Source organism: Chelonia mydas, chromosome 9, assembly GCF_015237465.2.
Source record: "Chelonia mydas isolate rCheMyd1 chromosome 9, rCheMyd1.pri.v2, whole genome shotgun sequence".
Lineage (NCBI taxonomy): Eukaryota > Metazoa > Chordata > Testudines > Cheloniidae > Chelonia > Chelonia mydas.
In genome coordinates this window covers 64,191,785-64,212,489 of record NC_057855.1, presented here as the reverse complement: position 1 = coordinate 64,212,489, position 20,705 = coordinate 64,191,785, and the positions used below count along the sequence as shown (strand labels likewise).

General features: G+C 46.2%; 1 protein-coding gene across 1 annotated transcript; it reads left to right on the top strand.

Moving 5' to 3' along the window:
• Nucleotides 1-1,475: 1,475 nt before the first annotated feature.
• Nucleotides 1,476-19,816, top strand: TNMD (tenomodulin). Its single transcript, XM_007063911.4, has 7 exons — nt 1,476-1,611; nt 1,760-1,894; nt 11,618-11,758; nt 13,239-13,340; nt 15,641-15,794; nt 16,808-16,980; nt 19,225-19,816. Exons 1-7 carry the CDS (start codon nt 1,564-1,566, stop codon nt 19,432-19,434), a joined length of 963 nt encoding a protein of 320 aa, XP_007063973.1. The 5' UTR covers nt 1,476-1,563; the 3' UTR covers nt 19,435-19,816.
• The last annotated feature ends 889 nt before the right edge of the window (nt 19,817-20,705 follow it).

The window sequence follows — 20,705 nt, the reverse complement described above, 5'->3', positions numbered from 1 at the left end:
TTACTAAAAATAACCGTGACAAAATCTTAGCCTTACTCATAGCTAAAAGAATTTCCTACAGTGCAAGTGACAAATATGCCTGTATTTGGGGCTGAAAGTCCTGTGCTCCCTCCCTGCTGAAGACTATGTATGTATTGTAGTATATGTAAGACTAGTTTGTGCCTTGAGTGTTTTGTACTCAGACCTTTGCAAAGTAGCTTCTGAATAAAGAGAGACATTGCAGGAGCTCAGGTGTGGTCTCCACGACGGATCTCTCTCCAGCCTCTGCAGTCAGGCATTATTAGCCACTCACACCCCTTGCATGGGCAGAAAGGTGAACAACAACACTACAATGAGTTAAAAGCACAGCGGACGTGTGTTTTAATAAACTTTTTAAAATTATTCCTTCCCTGCGGAAGCGTCTTGGCACCTCCTGCTTCACTGATGATATCCCAGAATGCATCCTGCTGTGAGATCACACCAAACACGGATTCAATAGGTCTGGTGGGGTACGTGAGGTCACATGCTGGGCCACATTCTGGGAAGCAGGACGTGTCAAGAAGATTTCACAGAGGAAGATACAACTTCAAAAAAGAGGTAGTTAAAACTTGTTTCTATACTGAATGCCCGAAGCTGAGGGACTTGGGGGGAGTGGGGCCATTGGTGCATTTTGCCAGGCTTACCTCCATTTTCATGTTTGCTTTACAGTTCAGCATTCAGTGCCTAGCCGAAGCAGGTGCCCTTTAAAGTCAATGGAGCTCCGTTTATTTACACCAGAGTTGAATTAGACCTAGTGCTTCCAGACGAAGGATCCAGGAGAGGCAGAGTGCTACTCTAGTGTCCTAGACGCTGTAGTCATTCCACTGGGGGGCTCCAAAGCAACCGGCAGCCAGATATCAGCGAGGGCACCCCCATTTCATCTCCCAGCTCCACAGCCGCAGCAAAGGACCAAGGGGCTGCTTCTGAAGTGCCCTTAATAAACACACATGCAGCTAGCAAGGGCTACGGTACCTCACCGCCAGCTCTGATCCAGAACCCCACCGGCTGGCCCTGACTGGTCTAGTTAAGCAGCTCACAGAAGACCCAGGTGTCAGGAGGGAGAGAGTTAGAACGGGGTGGGAGGGGCAACATTAGATTTACTGAAAAAGCTGATGTGAGGCACAGCTGGAAAGGTGAAACAAAGGGAGAAAGGGGGGGGGGTGATAGGGCAGAACTCTTTGGCTGCCCAGTTTTAGTAAGCGTATAAAATGCTTATCCACTGCCTCTGTAGGTACAGAGTGAAAGCTGTTGTATTATAGCTCACCCTCAGTCACTTTCCCAACCCACAGGGCAATCACTTGCACCCCGTACACCTCAACACCAGCACAGATGCAATAGGCACCCACACACATATACACACTTTGACTGGTGCATTATAGACTCCTGTCGTAAAGCAGGCTTCAGCATGACACATTGGAGTCATTGTAGCACAGAGTTTCTCCTCACTGGCATGTGCAGTCCTGATCATTTGTAACTCCACCTCAGCAGTGGTTTCTCCAACCTCTCTACACACACAGAGAGAGAAGGAAATTTTACTTCGAGATCATGGAAAAGAATTCTCAGGAGAGCCCCGAGGTCTGTCACTTTCTAGATGTAAGTTAATGATTTTCTTTACCATTGTAGAATTTCCCATGTGATATTTATTACCTAGAGCATAATAGCTGTCTGATATATATGTGTATTCAACACTCCTTGGAATGATAAGCAGACCACTGGATATTGCTGTTTTGTAATTAATTAGGCAGAAGCATCTAAGACAAGAAAGAAGATCTGCAAAAGATACAAGATCTGTGGATTGCTCTTCTGCGTACTGGTGATTTTTCTTATTCTGATATTTTTTGGTGTCAAATATTTCTGGAACCCGTCACCTAAAAAAGTAAGTAAATATTCACTGATCCAGTATTTTAGTGTGTCAATTCTACACAGTGAGATCAAGCAATCTTTCTACAATATTACATCTATCAATACTGCTAACTGCTCACTCTAAAAATCCATACAATATTGTGATAAACATTTCTTACACTACAGAATATTCATGCTGACCTTTTACTTTTCATTATTCAGATCTAGCCTTTAGTGTTTTTAGTGGAATATTTTCATAATTAATAATTGCACCAGATGGGATCTCAGCTATAAAGAGTTAAAATTACTTTATTTCACCAGCAGCAAATTTTATGACAAGTACAAAACTATTTTCCATTTTGTTTCAATTATCTTACCATAAACTGGTGGAAAAGTCATTATGCCATCACATAAAGAGGAGAGGAAGCTGGAATCCAGAATGATTGATTGTCATGATTTATATTTCTTACTTTAATGTGTTTGCAATGTTAAGGGACGATGAGACAGACTTGCTTTCAGAGGAGTTTCTGCTAACTGGATTGTGCTCATTTATTTTCAGTTCCTCAGCCTGTAGTCCTCTTATCCCCATTGTGCATATCTAGAGTAGCACAAGGTAGATTGAAATAAAACCACATCAAGGGCCAAAGTGTAACTCTGCTGACTCCACTACCTCAATATTTCTTGGTTCCTTGGGGGAATTCCACTTTTATAGGATCATTATCCTTAGACACATATTTCCTGTTTGATGAGATATTCAAATAGCAGCAATTAGAAAGGCATGTATTTTGGAGCCAATCTACATGTGATAGGCTGGGTACCTTCCCCTCCAAACCTGAACCTCCTCCCGCACCATCTTCCTACCCCACCAGTTAGGAGCATAACAACTAATACACCATCACAGGTCTCTGTGGTCCATAGAGTCCATTATCCTGTCTACAACAGTGGCCAATGCCAGGTGCTTTAGATGAAGATCTGCTTCATGGAGGACCCCAGATGGTGACCAGTTTATACCCTGAAGCACAAAGACTGCAGATCTTATAATTTTTTAATAATAATTTTATTAGTTTTACAATATGCAAAATACAAAACTATAGAGGCAGGAATGTTATTATATGTGTGCATTAGACACCTCTTTGAAGGAGAATTGCAACATGTTTGATGGGCATTAAGGTTTACAGTAAGGGGAAGTCCTTCTTTTTATTCTAGCCAGTCTATGGCCCCAATTCAGGCCTCTCACATCTTAAGCAAGATTGCTAACCTCTAAGCCAACAAGCTGTTTGTGCTTTATCCTTGCCCCCTTGTGGGGAGGAGTTTCTATATTAGGCATTCTCTCAAAATTGGATAGGTACCATAGCTTGCAAGACTGCTCCCCAGGCTCACTCACACCGAAAGCCGGACTCATACTTGGAACCACAAGCAGATGGGTGTCATGTGTCCCACTGAGAGGGGTCTGTCTGCCAGGCACAAGTCCTGACCTCAGACGTTGAAAAGATACCACTTATCACAACCCACGTAAACACCTAGCAGGGAATGTAAACCCTGAAGCAAGAACGTGGACCTCGGCACCAACAAGCCGCTTTGTGCCTGGTCCTTAGAATCATAGAATCATAGAATATCAGGGTTGGAAGGGACCTCAGGAGGTCATCTAGTCCAACCCCCTGCCCAAAGCAGGACCAATCCCCAATCAAATCAATCCCCTTGCCTTCCCCTGTCCTTTTGCCCCCTCCCACCAGGATTCTGTTTGCAGATAAAGTCCCAGTACAAACAGCCTGGGGTTGGAGCTCGCTGAACCAGCTATCAGGAGCTGCTGTCTTGAGCACAATGTGGGAAACCTGGGTCATGGGCTAGAAGCCCAGCTCTCTCAGACTCACCCTGTGGGCAAGATTCACCTCAGCACAGAGGGCCTGTGCAAGACCTAGGCACTGCTTGAGCCGCCCTTCAGTCCTTGCCCCAGGGCTGAAGGGGGATTGCAGTGGTACCTACACAGGCCTCGCATCCGCTGTGCAGGGCTGAATTTCTCTCTGCGCAGTAAGGGGTGGTGAGAGGAGGTTCAGTCGGGGGATGCAAGGGGCTTGATGGGAGGAACTCTTGTGATCTGGCTCTGGTGCTGCATGTGTGGGCACTTGCAATGCTTGTGTCAGCTCTGGGGCTGCCTGGAAGCCTGGTCTTGCCTCTGTTACTTTACTTGACTACATCTGTTTAAAATAAGCTGCTGTGATTCAGAGCCGACATCTGGTAGAGATATTTTCATTCCAATCATCTGCGGCCATAAGCCCATTGCCAAGCAGTAGGTTTGTAACCGAGTACGGCTGAGAGTCCTGCTATGACAGCATTTGTTTGGGCACAGAGCTCCTGCCTGGGGACATGTGGATCATACCTCGAACGCCATCGAATTGTCTGAGCTCGGGAAGAGCTAGCCTCGGCTGCTATGCTGACCTCCAGGGAGCTACCTAGCTAGCAGTGGGCAGTGAAAGGGACCCCGGCCTAGTCAGCCAACAATTGCCGTAGCAAAGAGCACTATGAACTCATTGTGACACAGACTCCAGCAGAGATATAGAGGGGGCAGGTTGCACCACCCTTAGTCAGGGGCCACTCCCTGCTGCAAGCTAGGGCTGCCCCGAGGATTGTCCTAATTTGTGCCCATATTTCAGGAGCCTTTGTGGGGCTTTGCAGAGGTGCATAATCACCGGGGTACTAGTCCTCCCCAGCCATGTCCCCTCCCACCACCAAATCTACCTCCTTCCTCTCCTGCCCTACCCACAACTTGCCTCCACCCTGGTCACAGCCACCCCACACACTCGGCGCTGCGGCAAGATGGCAAACCAACTTACACCTGTCCTAGGCCCAGAGGGGCCCAAGGGCAACAGTGAATCAGGCCCTTTGTCTAGCAGACGAAGGAGAGGATGAGGACTTCAATCACGTCACTCACCAAAGTTCCTGACATAGCAACTGATTTGGAGTGCAAGAGGCTCCAGGTCAAGCCCCAGCAGCAATAGATTAACCTCATCCTGACACTGATTTCCAGTGGCTTAGATGTGACAGTTCGGTGAAGTGCATAAAGGACTCCGTTAATCTTGTAAAGGCCTGGAGAACAATAGACCTACATGTGTCGTGGTACTAGAGGCCCCAACCCTGTAGATGCATGCCCAGTGCAGCTCTCTCTCCACAGGGATGGGTCTGGCTGACACAGGTCCAATAAAAGATATTACCTCACCCACCTGGTCTCTCCACAGATCCAAAAGGCATTGGTCAAGAAAAGACTCCCCTTTAAACACACCTAGCTTTACAGTGTGAAGACCATTTTTTCAAAGCACAATGCACTTTTAAACTGTCAAACAGTCCAGGCCCCAAGTGTGATCGTTCTATTCAGATAGGAAGTGTCCCACTTCCTGAAAGTTTATTTTCTTATCATCAAAAAGAAATAAAAGCCACACACACATCTCCAAGCTGCTGCTGGGACCTCACAGAGTCTCTACTGTTCCTCTAGTTACACAAAGCTTGCCAGCCACACAATGGGAGCACAAGCTGTTAACCCTTTCAGGAAAGGTCTTCACCACGCTTAAATGAAAGCTTACGGGGGATGGACTGCACAACATAAACATCACTACTGTATCTCACAGCTACCGCTGCACAGAGAGGCAGGGGTAAAGCAAAAGTAAGGGTGCAATGTTACCCAAATGCATAAAGGCCAAGCTGCCAGGGATGGAAATATTACTTACAAACATCTAGGAGACTAAATAATAAAAAATAAGGAAATTACAAAGTGCTCAGGAGGAGCCATTTAACATTACAGTGGAGAATCAAAAAGAAAACATTTTCTAGCAGGAAAGACAAAAGACCCCCGTCTTTTAATTATTAAAACAGAAGTGGCCAGCAAAGAAAAGGAATGTTGTGTGTGTGCCCTTTGGGCTTCATTGTAATGTAAAATGAAAGCCGGAAAAGTTTGGGGGGAGTTTCCTACTTGTTTGGGTTATTTTAATGTTAGAAGTATCAGCTCTTGATTTTGAGTTTGCTGGAGAACTTGAGACTAGTCCTCAATTGAAGGGGGATGCATTTTTTTATCTTTTGCAAAGAAAGATTTTTTTTCCCAATGATTTGGTAGATGTTGAAGTAACATGTGTGTTAACAAAAGCAAAGCAGATTTAAACAGCCTGACCAAACATCCTTTCTCCTCTCAACCGCTCTGATTCCAGTCGCTAGTGATCTCACGAGACAACTCTTTCTCCAGCAGTCCATCAAGCCTTCCTGGAAAATCAGGGTATGCAAGGGTTGAATTTCTAATGTTAAAAAAAAAAAAAAATCAAGAGTAACAAAACCCATCTGAAAAAACAAAAAAAAAAGCCCTTCTGAGTCTCTTCATGGGACTTTAAGAAGTAAAAAGTAGCAACAAACCAATTTTCCCCTTTGCAATTTTCCTTTGGAGCCATGCACTCCACCATCATACATTAACACTGAAATAACCTGAACCTGCCATTTAGTAGCATTACATGGACAAAACAAAGATGACAAGATAACAAACCGAAATGATTAACACAGTGTGGAGAGCTGGTTCCGCATACAAATTCTGAGATGACTCTCAAAACTATCAGTATCTCTTTAGCCCAATTAAAAATTTCACAACTCTCCAAATAATGTGCAGCGAAGCCAAGCCTCCGAATGGGTTACTTGGCCAAACTCACAGGAAAAATCATTCCCCTGAAACAGAAGGGGATTCTAAAGTAAGTCTACAGTATGGTTTCAGATTCTTTCGTGGATGATTTAAAGCACAGCCCATATTTTGTCTCTCTGAGAAGGCAGCACTCCAACATTTTCTAGCCTTTAACCTAATTTTTCCATACAGTGAAATCTAACAGCGGGTATATTTTAAAAAATTCTGAATCTAGCTATCGAGAGATGCTCATGATTGTCAGGGAGACACCGAACATTCTTAATGCATTTTAATTTTTAAAGTGAGAGGCAGTGCGGTTGGAGCATTGGACTGGGACTGAGGATAGCTGGGTTCTATTCCCTGCTCTGCCACTGATTGCCTGGGTGACCTTGGGCAGGTCATTTTAACTGCCTTGTGCCTCAGTTTCCCCATATGTAAAATGGCAATAATGATACTGACTACCTTTGTAAAGGGCTTTGACCCTACAGACAAAAAGCACAATATAAGAGTTAGGTGTTGTTATTAATAAAAGCCCTTTTCCTGCCTCTCCGAACAGTCAGGCTGCCCGGGCTTAGGATTTGGCTCCATGAGGATTGTTCCCTTGATAGCCCTGGAGACACAAGCTTCTGTTTATCCACAGAATGAGTACAACCCAGTGCAAGCTCCCATCATCCCCACCCAGTCTTTGGCCTCTGCTGAGAATGCCAACAGGATGCCAGATCCTCCCAGCTGTGTGTGGACACATTTCTCCTGGGAATTGGATGGAGACCCTCCAATCTCACTTCATACAGGCCACTGGCCAGCCACAGGGTGGTGAAGACTGGCTGCAACTTGTCAGTCTGTGGGGGAGGAGCTGTGCAGCCACCCACCAGACCCCTGAGCCAGCTTTCGGTCATTCATAAGAAAGGATAGAGAGCTCCAGAAAGGCACCTATAACAGCAGCCCTGGAGACGCAAGTGCTACTTTTATCCAGAGAGGACATTCCGCAGCGGCAGCAGTGAAAGCTCCTCGGATTCCACCCCATACCCCCTGTGCCACTGACCTGCCCTAGAAGGGCTTTCTGCAGGGATAAGAGGAGCGTTTGCCTCCCCAAACCATGCAGCCCTCCACCTTGCTGCTGAATTAGAGAACAGATTGCGTCCAGGCACCGGGAGTACTGTCTTTTCCCCTCTTGGCTCTTCAGGGGTTTCTGTGTGCTTTGCTTGAGGACTCTCTTTAGAGAGACACTGTTTTATCCTTGAAGGAGAATCTCGAAGACAACTCACCTACTTTAACTGCTCCAGGAGGATCATTTGTATGCTTCAAATAGCATCTTCTACTATTCAGCCCTTAAGAGTCAGACAACAACAGAGACAAGAGGGCTGCCAAAAGCTGGCAACAGCAGCAAGCAGGTACCTGTGAAGAGTAATACAGATTGTATCAGAGATACACGTCCGATGAGGTGAGCTATAGCTCACGAAAGCTTATGCTCAAATAAATTTGTTAGTCTCTAAGGTGCCACAAGTCCTCCTTTTATTTTATTAACTCTCTGTTCGCCCATTTCAGCACAGGGAGGGTACAAGGCATGTAACATATGGTTATGCTGGAAGGTGTTCATAACTGCCTTCTATAGACCATCACAGACCTTTCTACACCCTTCTTTCAGGCTAAAAGGAAAGAGCAATTAAGCCCCTTTATATGGAGTGATAACTGGAGACAATAGATATGACTGCCCATTGGGCTGTGGGGTTTCCACAGGACTAACTACAAACCCAAGGGCTAGGGGGTTGCTTTTGTGTGAGAGGCAAGAAGCCAGCAGACACAGCCAGAGATGCAGTGGTGAGCATGGCTCAGAAAGAGAGCAGAGACGGAGCTCCTTGGGGCACAGGACAGGCTTGAAAATTGTGAGAAAGGCAACTGCCTGCTGCAGTTTGCTCCTGATATGTTCAGGGCCACAGGACTGAGAGCATGTGCTCTGTAAATAAATAGGATTGCACCACAGAACATACCTGATGCATATCATCCATTTCTCCTTCTGACAGAAACAAACCCACAAGGCCCCAGTATTGGCTAACTGCTTGACCAAAGGGACAACAGTACAGTGCCCATTCCTCCAAACCTCACGCATGTCATTGGCCCTACTTATTAAGATTCTTGTACCCCATTATCTAGTGCACACCCTTAGCTATGGGATCACCACCATGACATCTCCGCCTAAGATTCCATTCCCACAGTGCCAGTGTTTCATCGTCTTCCTTATGGCTGGACAGAGGACAGACAGACACAACAGGAGCTGGCAAGGATTCTGCAGGCTTGGATGGAGCTTACACACCATTTAAAAAGGAACAAGATGAAAAGGACACCCTGCCCCTGTAAAGGCCAAGCACACACAGAGCAGGGCTTCCCTCAGCTAAAGTAATGGGGTAAGGTGGGACTGGCTATAGGCGAGTCTAAGGCAAAGGGCTAAGGTATAGCCAGCTTCAGGCACCTTCTGAGGAGAAGGAAGGAGCCTCAGGTCTGGCCTTCTTCCTAGAGATCTTTCTACTCTGACCTCTTCCCCCAGACTCACCCCCACTCCAGTCTGTCCTTCCTGTATAGCACTGCACCTCCCTCGTTTTCAGGGGTAGCTGAACCTCCATCCCAGCATACTGTGGGTAAGGGAGGGAGGTAAGCGGAAAGAGAGGATGAAATGATCTGGCCCAGCCCTGCTGTTCTGCAAATCCCTACACTCAGGGCAGGCAGCTGTGGTTAGGGTGACCAGATAGCAAGTGTGAAAAATCGGGACAGGGGGCGGGCGGTAATAGGTGCCTATATAAGAAAAAGCCCCCAAAATTGGGACTGTCCCTATAAAATCGGGACATCTGGTCACCCTAGCTGTGGTCCCGCCACCAGCCAGAGTGAAAGGGTCCCTGCCTACCTCCATGGCCGGTCACAAGGCATTTGCTGCTATTTAACAGTCTGCTGTCTGCAGTGGAAGGGCTCAGCTTTAACAGTTGGTCAGGGGGGAAAGAGGCTACTGAACTCCTGCTTCTGGGCCCACACCAGAGGGAACCTTCCTAGCACAGAGCTGAGCCCAAGGGTTGGGGAGGAGCATCTCCTGTTGCTTGGCATTGGCAGTGCCCCCTCTGATTGATACAGCATTGGTGTCAATGGGCCCTGGAGGAAGCTGTCGCAAGTCTTATTCAATCTGCATGATGCAGAACTTGAGGCACAGGTGAGCCACAGGTTCTCTCTGTGTGCAACCTCAGTTGTGCCAGGGGGATGGAGTCCCCTTGGGAGCACAGGGCCTGGACTGGCCAGTTTGCTAAATCATCCCTTAAACCACCACTGCCTTGAGAGTGAGAGGACTGAAGTGGAAAAGCGTGTGGGAAGATGAGGTTTTATCCCAGCTCCTAAACCCTGTCTACATTAGCACACCCATTGTCAGCCAGGAGTAGGCTATCGTGGCATAGAGTTGAGAACGGGTTAGACTTGTCTACACTAGCACCTGAACAGTCAACATCAGGTAAAGAATGTTGGGCTTGTCTACATTCAAATTGCAAGTGCTGCACCACTGTAGCGCTTCAGTGTAGACACGACCTACCCCCACGTGAGGGGTTCACCTATTGGCGTAGGTAATCCACCTCCACGAGAGGCACTAGCGAGGTCAACAGAAGAATTCGTCCATCCACCTAGCACTGTCTACACTGAGGGTTAGGTCAGCTTAACTATACTGCTCAGGGGTCTGGATTTTTCACACCCCTGAGCGATGTAGTGAAGCCAACTTTATTTTCTGGTGTAGACCAGGCCTGTGCTAGTGGAAACAGAGTTCTAGAAGGTGTAGGGAGTCCCCTAGTGGGGACTGGAGTGAATAATGAATCTAGCATTACACCAGGAGCCAGTGGGGACACCCTGGAATTACTTTAGCTATAGATAAAATCTGCCTGTCCCACAACATCATTATATAAAATACATGTGCAGCAACAGCAAACAGAACCAATATCAACAAGTCTTTCTTCACTCACCCAGCCCATTAACCTTCATCATTCCCCTCCCATTAATCTACTTACCTGACTTACCCATCTTCTCAGAGGCCCAGGAGAATAACTAGGCCTTGCCAGGTGCCTGCAGGTCACCTGATTCCAGCTGTGTTGGAAAAAGGTACATTCTAGAGCGAGATGCCTCTGACTGAAGGTGCGTGACAGAATGAAAAGGCTATTTCATGAGATCCTGTTTCACCCCTCTCATTATACAAGAAAAGGGTAACATTCAATCAAATTAAAAGGCTGCAGATTTAAAACTATTACACTAAATTTCTCTCTCAAACAGCGCAGAGTTGACCTGTGAAACTCACTGCCACAAGATCCTACTGAAGCCAAGAGCTTAGCAGGTTAAAAATACAATCATACACTGATACAAAGAATGAAAACATCCACTCTTACATGAGATAAAATTTACAAAATAAGAGATATAAACCCTTCAGACACAAGCCAACTGCTAACTAAGGGAGTTAGTGAGAAACTTTCCCTCTGGATAAGTTATTCTAAATTGTCCATTTGCACCTTTCTCCAAAGCAGCAGGTTCTGGCCTATTGTGAGTTAAAGGACACTAGACTAGTCAGTTCTGGCAGTTCCTAGTAACTTTGGAGAGCTTGAAATCCAGATCTGGATTCAGTTTTTGCAAGTAATCTTTATCTGTGTATTGGGCCAAACCAAAACCCGGGTCAACACTTTGTGGGATGATTACTTTTGAAGTACACCCATTACTAATACATGAATGGCCTGAGGGTCACAATCCTGGCTCATGTTAAAGGCCATCTATCTATCTTCAGTTTTTCTGTAACATCTGTCGCCACTGTATGCAAGCATGGAGGTTTAAGGTATTTTGCTGGGGGTGGAGTGTAGGACTGAGCCCAAGGTGAGCAGAGCAGCTGTAAAAGCAAGCAGCAGATACTTGAAAGCAGAGATAACCCCTGCTCCAAAGCTCTGGCCCTTTGGCATTGGTGCTTACGAACTTTTATAACCATCTGCAGAAATTGTGGTACAAAACCAGTGTAACACAACAGAGGGTTTTTTTTAATTGCTAAATCAACAAAAAATAAAACATTGGGATGGACCTGACTGCCTCTGCATATATTTCTTGTCCTCCCAGATATATGATCTGGAGCACACGTTCTTTAGCCATGGGGAGAAAAAGAAGATTCTGATGGAGATAGATCCTCTAACCAGAACAGAGACATTCAGATCTGGTAATGGCAGTGAGGAAATTTTAGAAATACATGACTTTAAAAATGTAAGTATGCCCGCTTTTCTAAACCTTCTACAACGAGGCAACCAGATGGTCATGACACAGTGGCGGTTTTATCTGTAAGCCCTCAGTGAGTGATTTAAGGGCATTATTACCATCAGATGGGTTTTCGGGGGCCTGCGGTTTCAGTCCAGTTTCTTGTAGGAAAGTGTCAATATCATAACTGGCACCACTGTTCATAGTCACAGCAAAGACGCCCAGTGTGGAGGGGGAAAACTTACTGCTATCTATGCTGAAGCCACTTCACACTGCGTATTTTCTTCTCTAATCAGTTCTCTTATGTTAAGCAAGGATAAGACTGGACAAATAGTTGGATAGGACACCTCCACAAATAAGAGCTGGGAGCTAGAGAATTTTCACTGAGGATCTCCAAGTATTTTGCAATAACTGAATAATAACCCCCAGAGGTAAATACAATTACCCCCATTAGACAAATAGGAAAACTGACGCATAGACAGGTTAAGTGACTTGTCCAACACTGCCCCGCATATCAGTGGCAAAGCCAGAAATAGAATCCAGATCTTCTGATTCCCACTTCTGCCTGTACTTTAACCACTAGACCATGCTCTCCCATATATTAACTATCACACCCTATCCAAATTCTTAGTCCTATTGTTCCACCCTTTTGAATTCCCTCTGCAGTTCCATTGCAGAGTTAGTGTTCACTTACCCTATGCAAGCTTGACTTCACTGTAGCTAATAATGTGCTTAAAATTAAGCACGTGATTAAGATCTTTGTTGGATTAGGACTCAGGGAGATCAAGTCCTAAAAGCTGTTGTGTGATGCTGCTCGAGTTAGCCCCATTTCATTGGCTGAGTGAGTGATGCCGCTCCACAGCGTACTTTGGAGATCCTTCATAAGGAAAGATGCTATTCTCCCATTCACTCTTAGGGGCATTTAATACTGGAGCTCTTCACCGTGGGGATGGTGATGTTCCATGAAAACAAGATCTAGTCATTGGATGTATCCTTGCAAATGAATGTGACTGTAGTAAATCTACAAAAAAATGGCATGTTTGTCTGTCAGGAGAGCATTAAAACCTCATGACAAGATAATAAGATCAATATGAAACCTAATTATAATTCCTAGGGAAATACTCCGTTCAGTGACATGTCCTGAAATCTTCATCTAATCATCTAGCAAGAGTTAAAGGCTGAAGATTCATATATTCAGAATGGCCAGATTATACTTTATTCATTTATTTGTGATGACTAAAGCATGTGATAGTTACAAAGAAATGGGTATCAGGACCGCGTTTTATTAATCCCTTCCTTTAGCTATTTGTAAATAGCACCATTCTCCAAACCCTTTAGGAGATCTTTTTAGTACATCTTAGCACCATTGCTGAAGAGAGTTTGCACAAAAACTAACAAAAAACATAACTAAACTGTGATCCAGTGAGATTCTCCTTGTGCTGCTATTTAAACTTTCACATATCACTTGCCTGGCTGTTGTTGCTTTTAGGGAATAACTGGCATCTTTTTTGGAGGACTTCAAAAATGCTTCATCAAAACTCAGATTAAAGTAATACCTGAAACTATGGAGGCTGAGATACAGGAACCTGAGGTATGTAAATAAAATAAAATAAAATAAAAATCTGCATAAACCACCCCATGTGAAGCTGACTTTGCTAGTTTCATCTAGGAATCAGAGCATGTTCTCACTGGAATTCCATCTGCTCCGTCCTTTACTGACAGTTTGCTATTATGGAAGAATGAGCGTTGCGATGGTTTCATAAAATTATCCTGTTTCAGAGGATTGTTGGTAAAAACGACAATTCAAAGAGACAGGATCAGACAGAAGACAGACAAAATCCAATCAGTACAATACCAAGAATCAAGAACAATAATCCTGTTGTAGTTAAAAGGCCACATGGCAGCTCAGGATTAGCAGACGCTAGCAGTCAGTCTAATGAGTTCTCCCAGAAAGATCTGCCTAGTGCTCTGTGAGAGAATTATGCAAAGGTCATTAAATAACAAGAGCAGCCACATTTAGGCAACAGTGAATCAGTAAGGCTGTGATTCAGGAAAGTACTTACGGATGTACTTAAATCCCATTGTAGCCAACAGAATTTAATCATGTGCTTAAAATTACACATGTGCAGAAGGGCTTTCCTGAATCAGGGCCTAAATTCTGGGTGGCATTCTCCCTTTGAGTTTTCAATCACAGATTCTTTGGATATTTCGTGAGAATCTAGTAGAGCTTTTGGGTCATCAAATAACTATGATTTTTTAATCTTTACCGAAACAGGATTTCCCAGGTTAGTGAAGAGAAAGGAAAAACCCAGTGTGATAAACTAAGATTTAAGATCTAGTAATTTCTTTCTGTGCATGGCTGCATAGCTAAGAAAAACACACACTTGGATACTCTGATCAGCAATCATTTCTCTCCTCCACCCAATATCCCAATAATAAATAGATGGTGGTTAAAGCAGATCAAAATCTGAAGGGGAGCTTAGCCCCTTTGAGGGCTGTTGTGATGGGTTTTGGTGTAGTTTAGCAATGGTAAATAATAAATAGCATGCCAGCATTCTGCATACATGTGGGCATTTAGTAAATAGCTTGGTGCAATCCAATGCAATACTCTTTTCTATAGCCTCGTTCATAAAATCTGCATGCCAAAATACAGTACAGAATAATGTAATAGGAGACACATCTGGTATAAATGACAGAAAACCGTTGTGCAAAGGCATCTTGTGAGGAATAAATGAAAGTGCTTGACCACAAAATCAGTAACAGAAGGAGAGAGAATTTAAGAGGAATGAACAAGGGAGAAAGGAGATGTTTTAATCTGAGATTTGAAAGGAGTTGAGAATTGAGGAATCAGGGAATACAGAAGGCTGTTCCAAATGGCAGTAGTTGCAGAGGAGAAGGCTCTTGAAGCAAGACTGGGTACGTCTACACTGCAATCAGAGGTGTGATGTGACTGCAGCACACGTAGACATACCCAAGTCAGCTTTGATCTACCAAGTTCTAATAACAACAACAGTGGATCTGCAGCAACACAAGCGGCAGCATGGGTTGTACGAGCCCATCTGGGACCCTGGGCATGGAGTGGCTAACCCATACTGCCATAGCTTTACTGCTAGTATCATTGGAGCAAGCTACCTCCAGGCTAGCTCGGGTATGTCTACATGTGCTGCAGTTTCACCTCTGGACTGCAGCGTAGACATACCCACTAAGTGACTGGAAAGAAAGGAGAACTAGTGTTAGGCTTAGTTCTGTTGGCTAGGAGCGTGAAAAAAACCACATCCCCTAGCCGACAGAGCTATGCTGGCAAAGCATTCGTGGCATAGGCAAGCCCTCAGATAAGCAAAGGAACTGCAGGAGGCATAGAAAGAGACAACGTCCCTGATTATTCTGCTGTCACGTCCACAGGTGTAAACCAAGAGTAACTCCATTAAAATCAATGGGGCTTACTCCATGGGGCCATGTCTACAGTACACATGCTACAGCTACGCAGCTGTAGTGTAGACGCTTCCTGCATTGACGGAAGGGGGTTTTCTGGAGATGCAGGTAATCCACCACCCCAAGCAGCAATAGGTAGGTTGATGGAAGAATTCTTCCAGCATCTACGCTGGGGGTTAGGTCAGTTTAACTATGGCACTCAGGGGTGTGAATTTTTCACACTCCTGAGCAACTCAGCTCAGTTGGTCATAACTTTAAGTGTACACCAGGGCTAGAGGTCAGAACTGGGGCCCTAAACTGTAAGGCAAAATCCATGGAGCTTTAAAAACAGGGAGTGTATGTTTTGCACTGTTTTAACAAGTCATGTCTTTAGCAAAGGAATCTGAGGAGGGGTAGAAGCCATGGAAGGTGGTAGGGTCTATGCCAGCACACCAGGGTAACACCTCATTCTTCTTTCAGGGAGATGAAGTGATGACAACCTACTTTGAGCAATCCATGGTCTGGATTCCAGAGGAAAAACCTATTGACAACAAAGAATTCCTAAAGAGCTCCAAAATTTTTGACATCTGCAAAAATGTGACCATACACTGGATCCACCCAACTCTGATCACAGGTAAAATTGCCTTTTCCCTCACTCCTGCAGACTCCCACAAGAGATGTCATGTGTTAACCAACCCGCATCTCCGGGAACAGCTTTGCAGTCAAACGAACAGTTCCCATCTTTCTCTCTGAAATCTTGTATGCTGCAAGCTGGCCCAGAACAAGTTTCCAAAGTGGAGTTATAAATCAGAGAAATGAATGTGGACAGATCCTTTACTACTACCACGAGAAAACAACCCATGTAATATAACTAGCTAGGCTTTTTCCCTGCAAAAAGTCAATCTGTCCTTCATTATCAGCCCTCAATCAGCCTGCCCTCTGTCACAGGAATAAAGAGAAACATTTCTTTGGCACCTGAAAGGAAGTCAACAGTGTCTAGAACAGATGAATGGAAACAAAGACAACTAAATTCTGTCACTGATTCACTGCGTGACCTCAGGCAAGTTACTTAGCCGCTTGGTGTCTCTTTCCCCATCCGTAAAGTGGTGATAACAACACTTACCTTTCTAAAGCAGTGTCGAGAGCCTGTGATGAGAGGTACTAGAGTAACGGCAAATACTGTTGTATTATTGAAAAGAGAACTGTGACTGTTGTGTTCGGAGTAATAATTGTCAAGAGTGTGGAGGTCAGTTAGAAAGACAACTGCTCTGTCGTGAAGCTCAGTTAAAGTGGAGGATCAGATAGTTGGAGTCTCCTGCTTTCACCAGAACTCCACCCTCAGGCAGGGGTGGTGGAACCAAAGTGCGCTTGGGGGGACAACAGTGGATGGATCACTCGATAAATTGCCCTGTTCTGTCCACTCCCTCTGAAGCATCAGGCACCAGTCAGAAGACAGGACACTGGGCTCAATGGACCATTGCTCTGACCCAACGTTCTTACAATGTTGGGCGTGGTTTAATGCTGTTTTGGGTTTAGTGGGGCCTTGTGCCATATTATGCTAGAGGTGAGCACGCCACCTGCAACTTGTGTCCCTGCAATCTCTCCAGGACAGTTGTTTGTAATGATTGTTTCCACTGTTCCTCTTAGCTCCTGAGCTGCATGACTTTGAAGATGGAGGGGAAGATGATGTCCAGTTCCTTGTGACCAAACAAGACGGGGCTGAAAGACAGAATGAGCACCATGTGGATAAGGATGCAAGGCCAGGAACCAAACGCCGGGCCCGGCAGCTAACTGAAGAGGATCTTCCCGTAAATGACTATGTGAGTCCTTGGGGAATAATTATTGGGCAACTGTCAATAATTCACTCTCAGGCTGAACTTCAACAGCAGGAACACTCTCAAGCTACATCATCTGGCCTACGTGATCACCTTTTTCTGACCTCTGTCTGCCCCTGACATGTGACTCTTACCCACCTTAGAGGGTATTAAAGCACTGCATTAAAACAAGAATCCCAATAAATGATGACATTAGAATGGCGTGAAACGGTCATGCCAATTAGGGGGTTTGTTTGAGCTAATGCCCATAGTGTCCCCAAAACATGGTTAACTCATAGCACAGCATAACAGCTGCAATCCTTCTTCATAATAGGAGAGGCCACGGTTCTTTGGTTGTAATGTCACATTTGACCTGCCTATGGAGAACTAGGGCAGATTCATAGATACTAAGGTCAGAAGGGACCATTATGATCATCTAGTCTGACCTTAATGGTCCCTTCTGACCTTAGTATCTATGATAGCATGGTCTAGTGGGCAGGGCACTGGCCTGGGACTCGGAAGACCTGGCTCAACCACAGACTCGCTGTGTGACCTTCGGGGAGTTCAGTAACCAACTTGTGCCTCAGTTTCCTGGCTCTACAATGAGGATATGCTTCCTTACCTCCCAGGGATGCCGTGAGGCTAAAACCCATTCATGACTGCAGAGTGCTCAGATATTAGTGATGAGGGGTGAGGAAGTACCAAACTCAACAGAAAATGGTGCACTACAAATGGCAATTTCAACCAATGCAAAGACTTGGTGGGCCACTCAAATTCCAGAATAGTCACCTCCAAATGTTCGCGTTGACTCTGTTAATTGTGTGCTGTGCTCATGCCCTCCTCTATGGAGCCATGTTATGACTATCCCCCCAGCAGCAGCATTACCACCTGCTCCTCTTCCCAAGAATTACCCAGTTCTGGTGAATAACTCAGGTAACCACTGGGTGACTTTACTAGATTCTCACTGGATCTTGTGTGGACAACAAAACCAATATAGCAATGTATAGCATCAAAGTGCTGTACACATATTAATTAATCCTCACTGCATCCCCATAAGTGAGGGAAATATTATTAGTCACATTTTGCAGCTGGGGAAACTGAGGCATGGAGCAGTTAAATGGTTTGCCCAGCGAGTTGGAGACAGGATTGCAGCTGAGAAATCCCTGGCTCTCAGTCTTGTGCTCAGACTATGAAGCAGCAGCATTTCTAAGACAAGCTGTCCATCTTGCTTTGGGTCCTGTTCCTTCTAGGGCCAAAGAGAACCAGATGAAATAAGAACTAATTCAAACCTCTATCCAAACCTGGAACCATGCCCAAAATGAACCTTCAGAAAACCCGGATTGTCATGGTCTCACCTGCCTGGAGAACCAGGGGAAAGGCTGTTCCTGCTGTGCTCCAGGCACTGGAATCCATGAGTGCTTTAGTCCAGAGGGGTTCGGTTAGCTCAGATCTAGCATCCGAACTTTGGGGTGCTGCCCCGAACCTCTGACCCAACACTAGTTCCATTGCCAGCCAGCAGACTGCTCAGAAATGCTGTCAGATCTCAGGGGTCTCCCAATATTCAGAGCCCCTCCCCTGAATTTAAGCACTACTGAATGGGCCCTCTTCCCCTTGTCACTCACGTACTATGACCATCCCAACCCACACTCTGCCCCCTTCCCCAGTCCCTCATGGCTCTGCCTCTCTTCCCATTCCCAAGCTCCCAAAGGTTCTGCTCCTCTCCTCACAGGATCGTCAGGGACTTAGTGGCTTTCCCCAGCCTGCTGCTTCTCTGCTATCCCTCCTGGTACCCTCTGCTGCTTCCCCACAGTAGGCCCATTGGAAAGAAGGGGCAGAAGCACTTCTTGGAGCATGGCCCCCTCTTGGAGGCAACAGGAGGACTGGGAAGGAAAGGGATGGGAGGAGGCTGGGGTGAACCACCAGCCAACAAGCAGAAAGTGAGGTCCAGGGTTCAGATTAGTCAGATGCCATCACGAGTGTCCAGGGGCTGAGCTCTGAGCTGGGAGAGATCTGGCTTGGCCTCCCAGCCCTGCTGCTCCTGGGGCCTGGCTGTGCTCCACTGGACTGGGGTATAGGTGCTGGGTTCATCTGACGGCGGCATTTATGGCAGCATAAGCATCCCCCAAGCGTTTGTGAGGGCTAGTACCCCGGCGGCGCAGCAGCAGCAGCTCCCCATAACTGCCCCCAGGTTTGTGCTCTGCCCCCGGCACTTTCTCCCTCCCACCCTCTCCTGGTTGTTTTCTCTTCCAGACGGAGAACGGACTTGAGTTCCACCCCTTGTGGGATGAACGAGGCTACTGCTGTGCTCAGTGTCGCCGCGCCAACCGATACTGCCAGCGGGTGTGCGAGCCTCTGCTGGGCTATTACCCATACCCCTACTGCTACCAGGGAGGAAGGGTTATCTGCAGAATCATCATGCCGTGCAACTGGTGGGTGGCACGCATGTTAGGGAGAGTGTAGGGCCACACAACTGCTGAAGCAATGGAACTATAACCAATGTATGCCCTGGCTGTATAGAGGGACCCTATTGCACGCTGCCGCTCAGCTAGCCTCCCTGTATTACAAGCCTGTAAAATGCAGGCTGTTAACTCCTTGATTCCTGCTGCGTGCTCCAGCCACTCCTGGCTGAGCACCCCGCCTGTCCTGCTGTTCTATTCTGTTCGATACCGCGCCGGTCCCTGCAGCACCTGAGCGCCTGCTGAGCCGGTGCGGCCTAATGCTTGCGGCCTAACACTTGCTTGCGGCGAAGTGTTCATGGACAGCATGCAAAGGATGAACGGACAGGATTGTATCTGTGTTTAGTCCTAAGAAATGAGCCAAACAATAAACGTTTTCTATGAGCAATTGCAAAGGAAAGTCATTTAGACTCAGTCTGTGCTGCTTAGTGGGTCTGACAAGGAAGCTCACTGTGCAGCTCCAGAGCCAGCTAACACGTGGAGCTCAGGTGGCAGGTCCCTCGCTGGGCTCAGCTAGCTACGGTCATACAAAGGCGAGTGAGGGTTACAGCACAGTATCCATATCACTGTTTGTGCGAGATCGCATACAGATTGACGACACTGAGCTGGCCATTCCCTCAGCACCTCTCTAGAGACAGAAACCCTCCCAGGACTCCCTAGGCACTTAGTTCATCAGAAATCCAGGTGCTGAGGGGGTCGCATGCTGGAACTCTTCCCTCCGAGTCAGCATCTCAGCGCAATGCTAGGGGCTGCGATAGATGCCTTCATCTGGCTGAGATACTGGAACAGGTATCCCATTTGTAGTCATTAAAATAGCCCATGACACTTCTCACAAGTCCTGGCCAGTTTCCTGCTTGTGCAATTGCATTCTGCCTTCTCACATTCGCCCTGCCTTTCCAGCTGAACACAGTAGTCTTCACTTCCATTCCTAAGGAAAAAACTGCCCCCACATGCAGGTTACTGCATATTTATCCACTATGGCGGCTGTACACTTTCCTCCAAAGCATCTGCTGCCTGCCACAGGTCATGAGGCTAGATGGACCATGGATCTGACCAGGATGTAAATTCCTACATTCTTACTTAAAAACTGTTGTGCAGCATCGCTGGTGCAGAATGACTGCCTCCCTCCACAGCCCAGGTGGCTGTGAGGCCTAGAAAGAGTGCAGGGTACAGATGCTACAGTAGCCATATCACTGGCCTAAACCACAAGCAGGTGCACAAGGAGGAATCACGCTGCATAGGGAAGCCAGACACAACCAACTAAGTGCTTTAAAC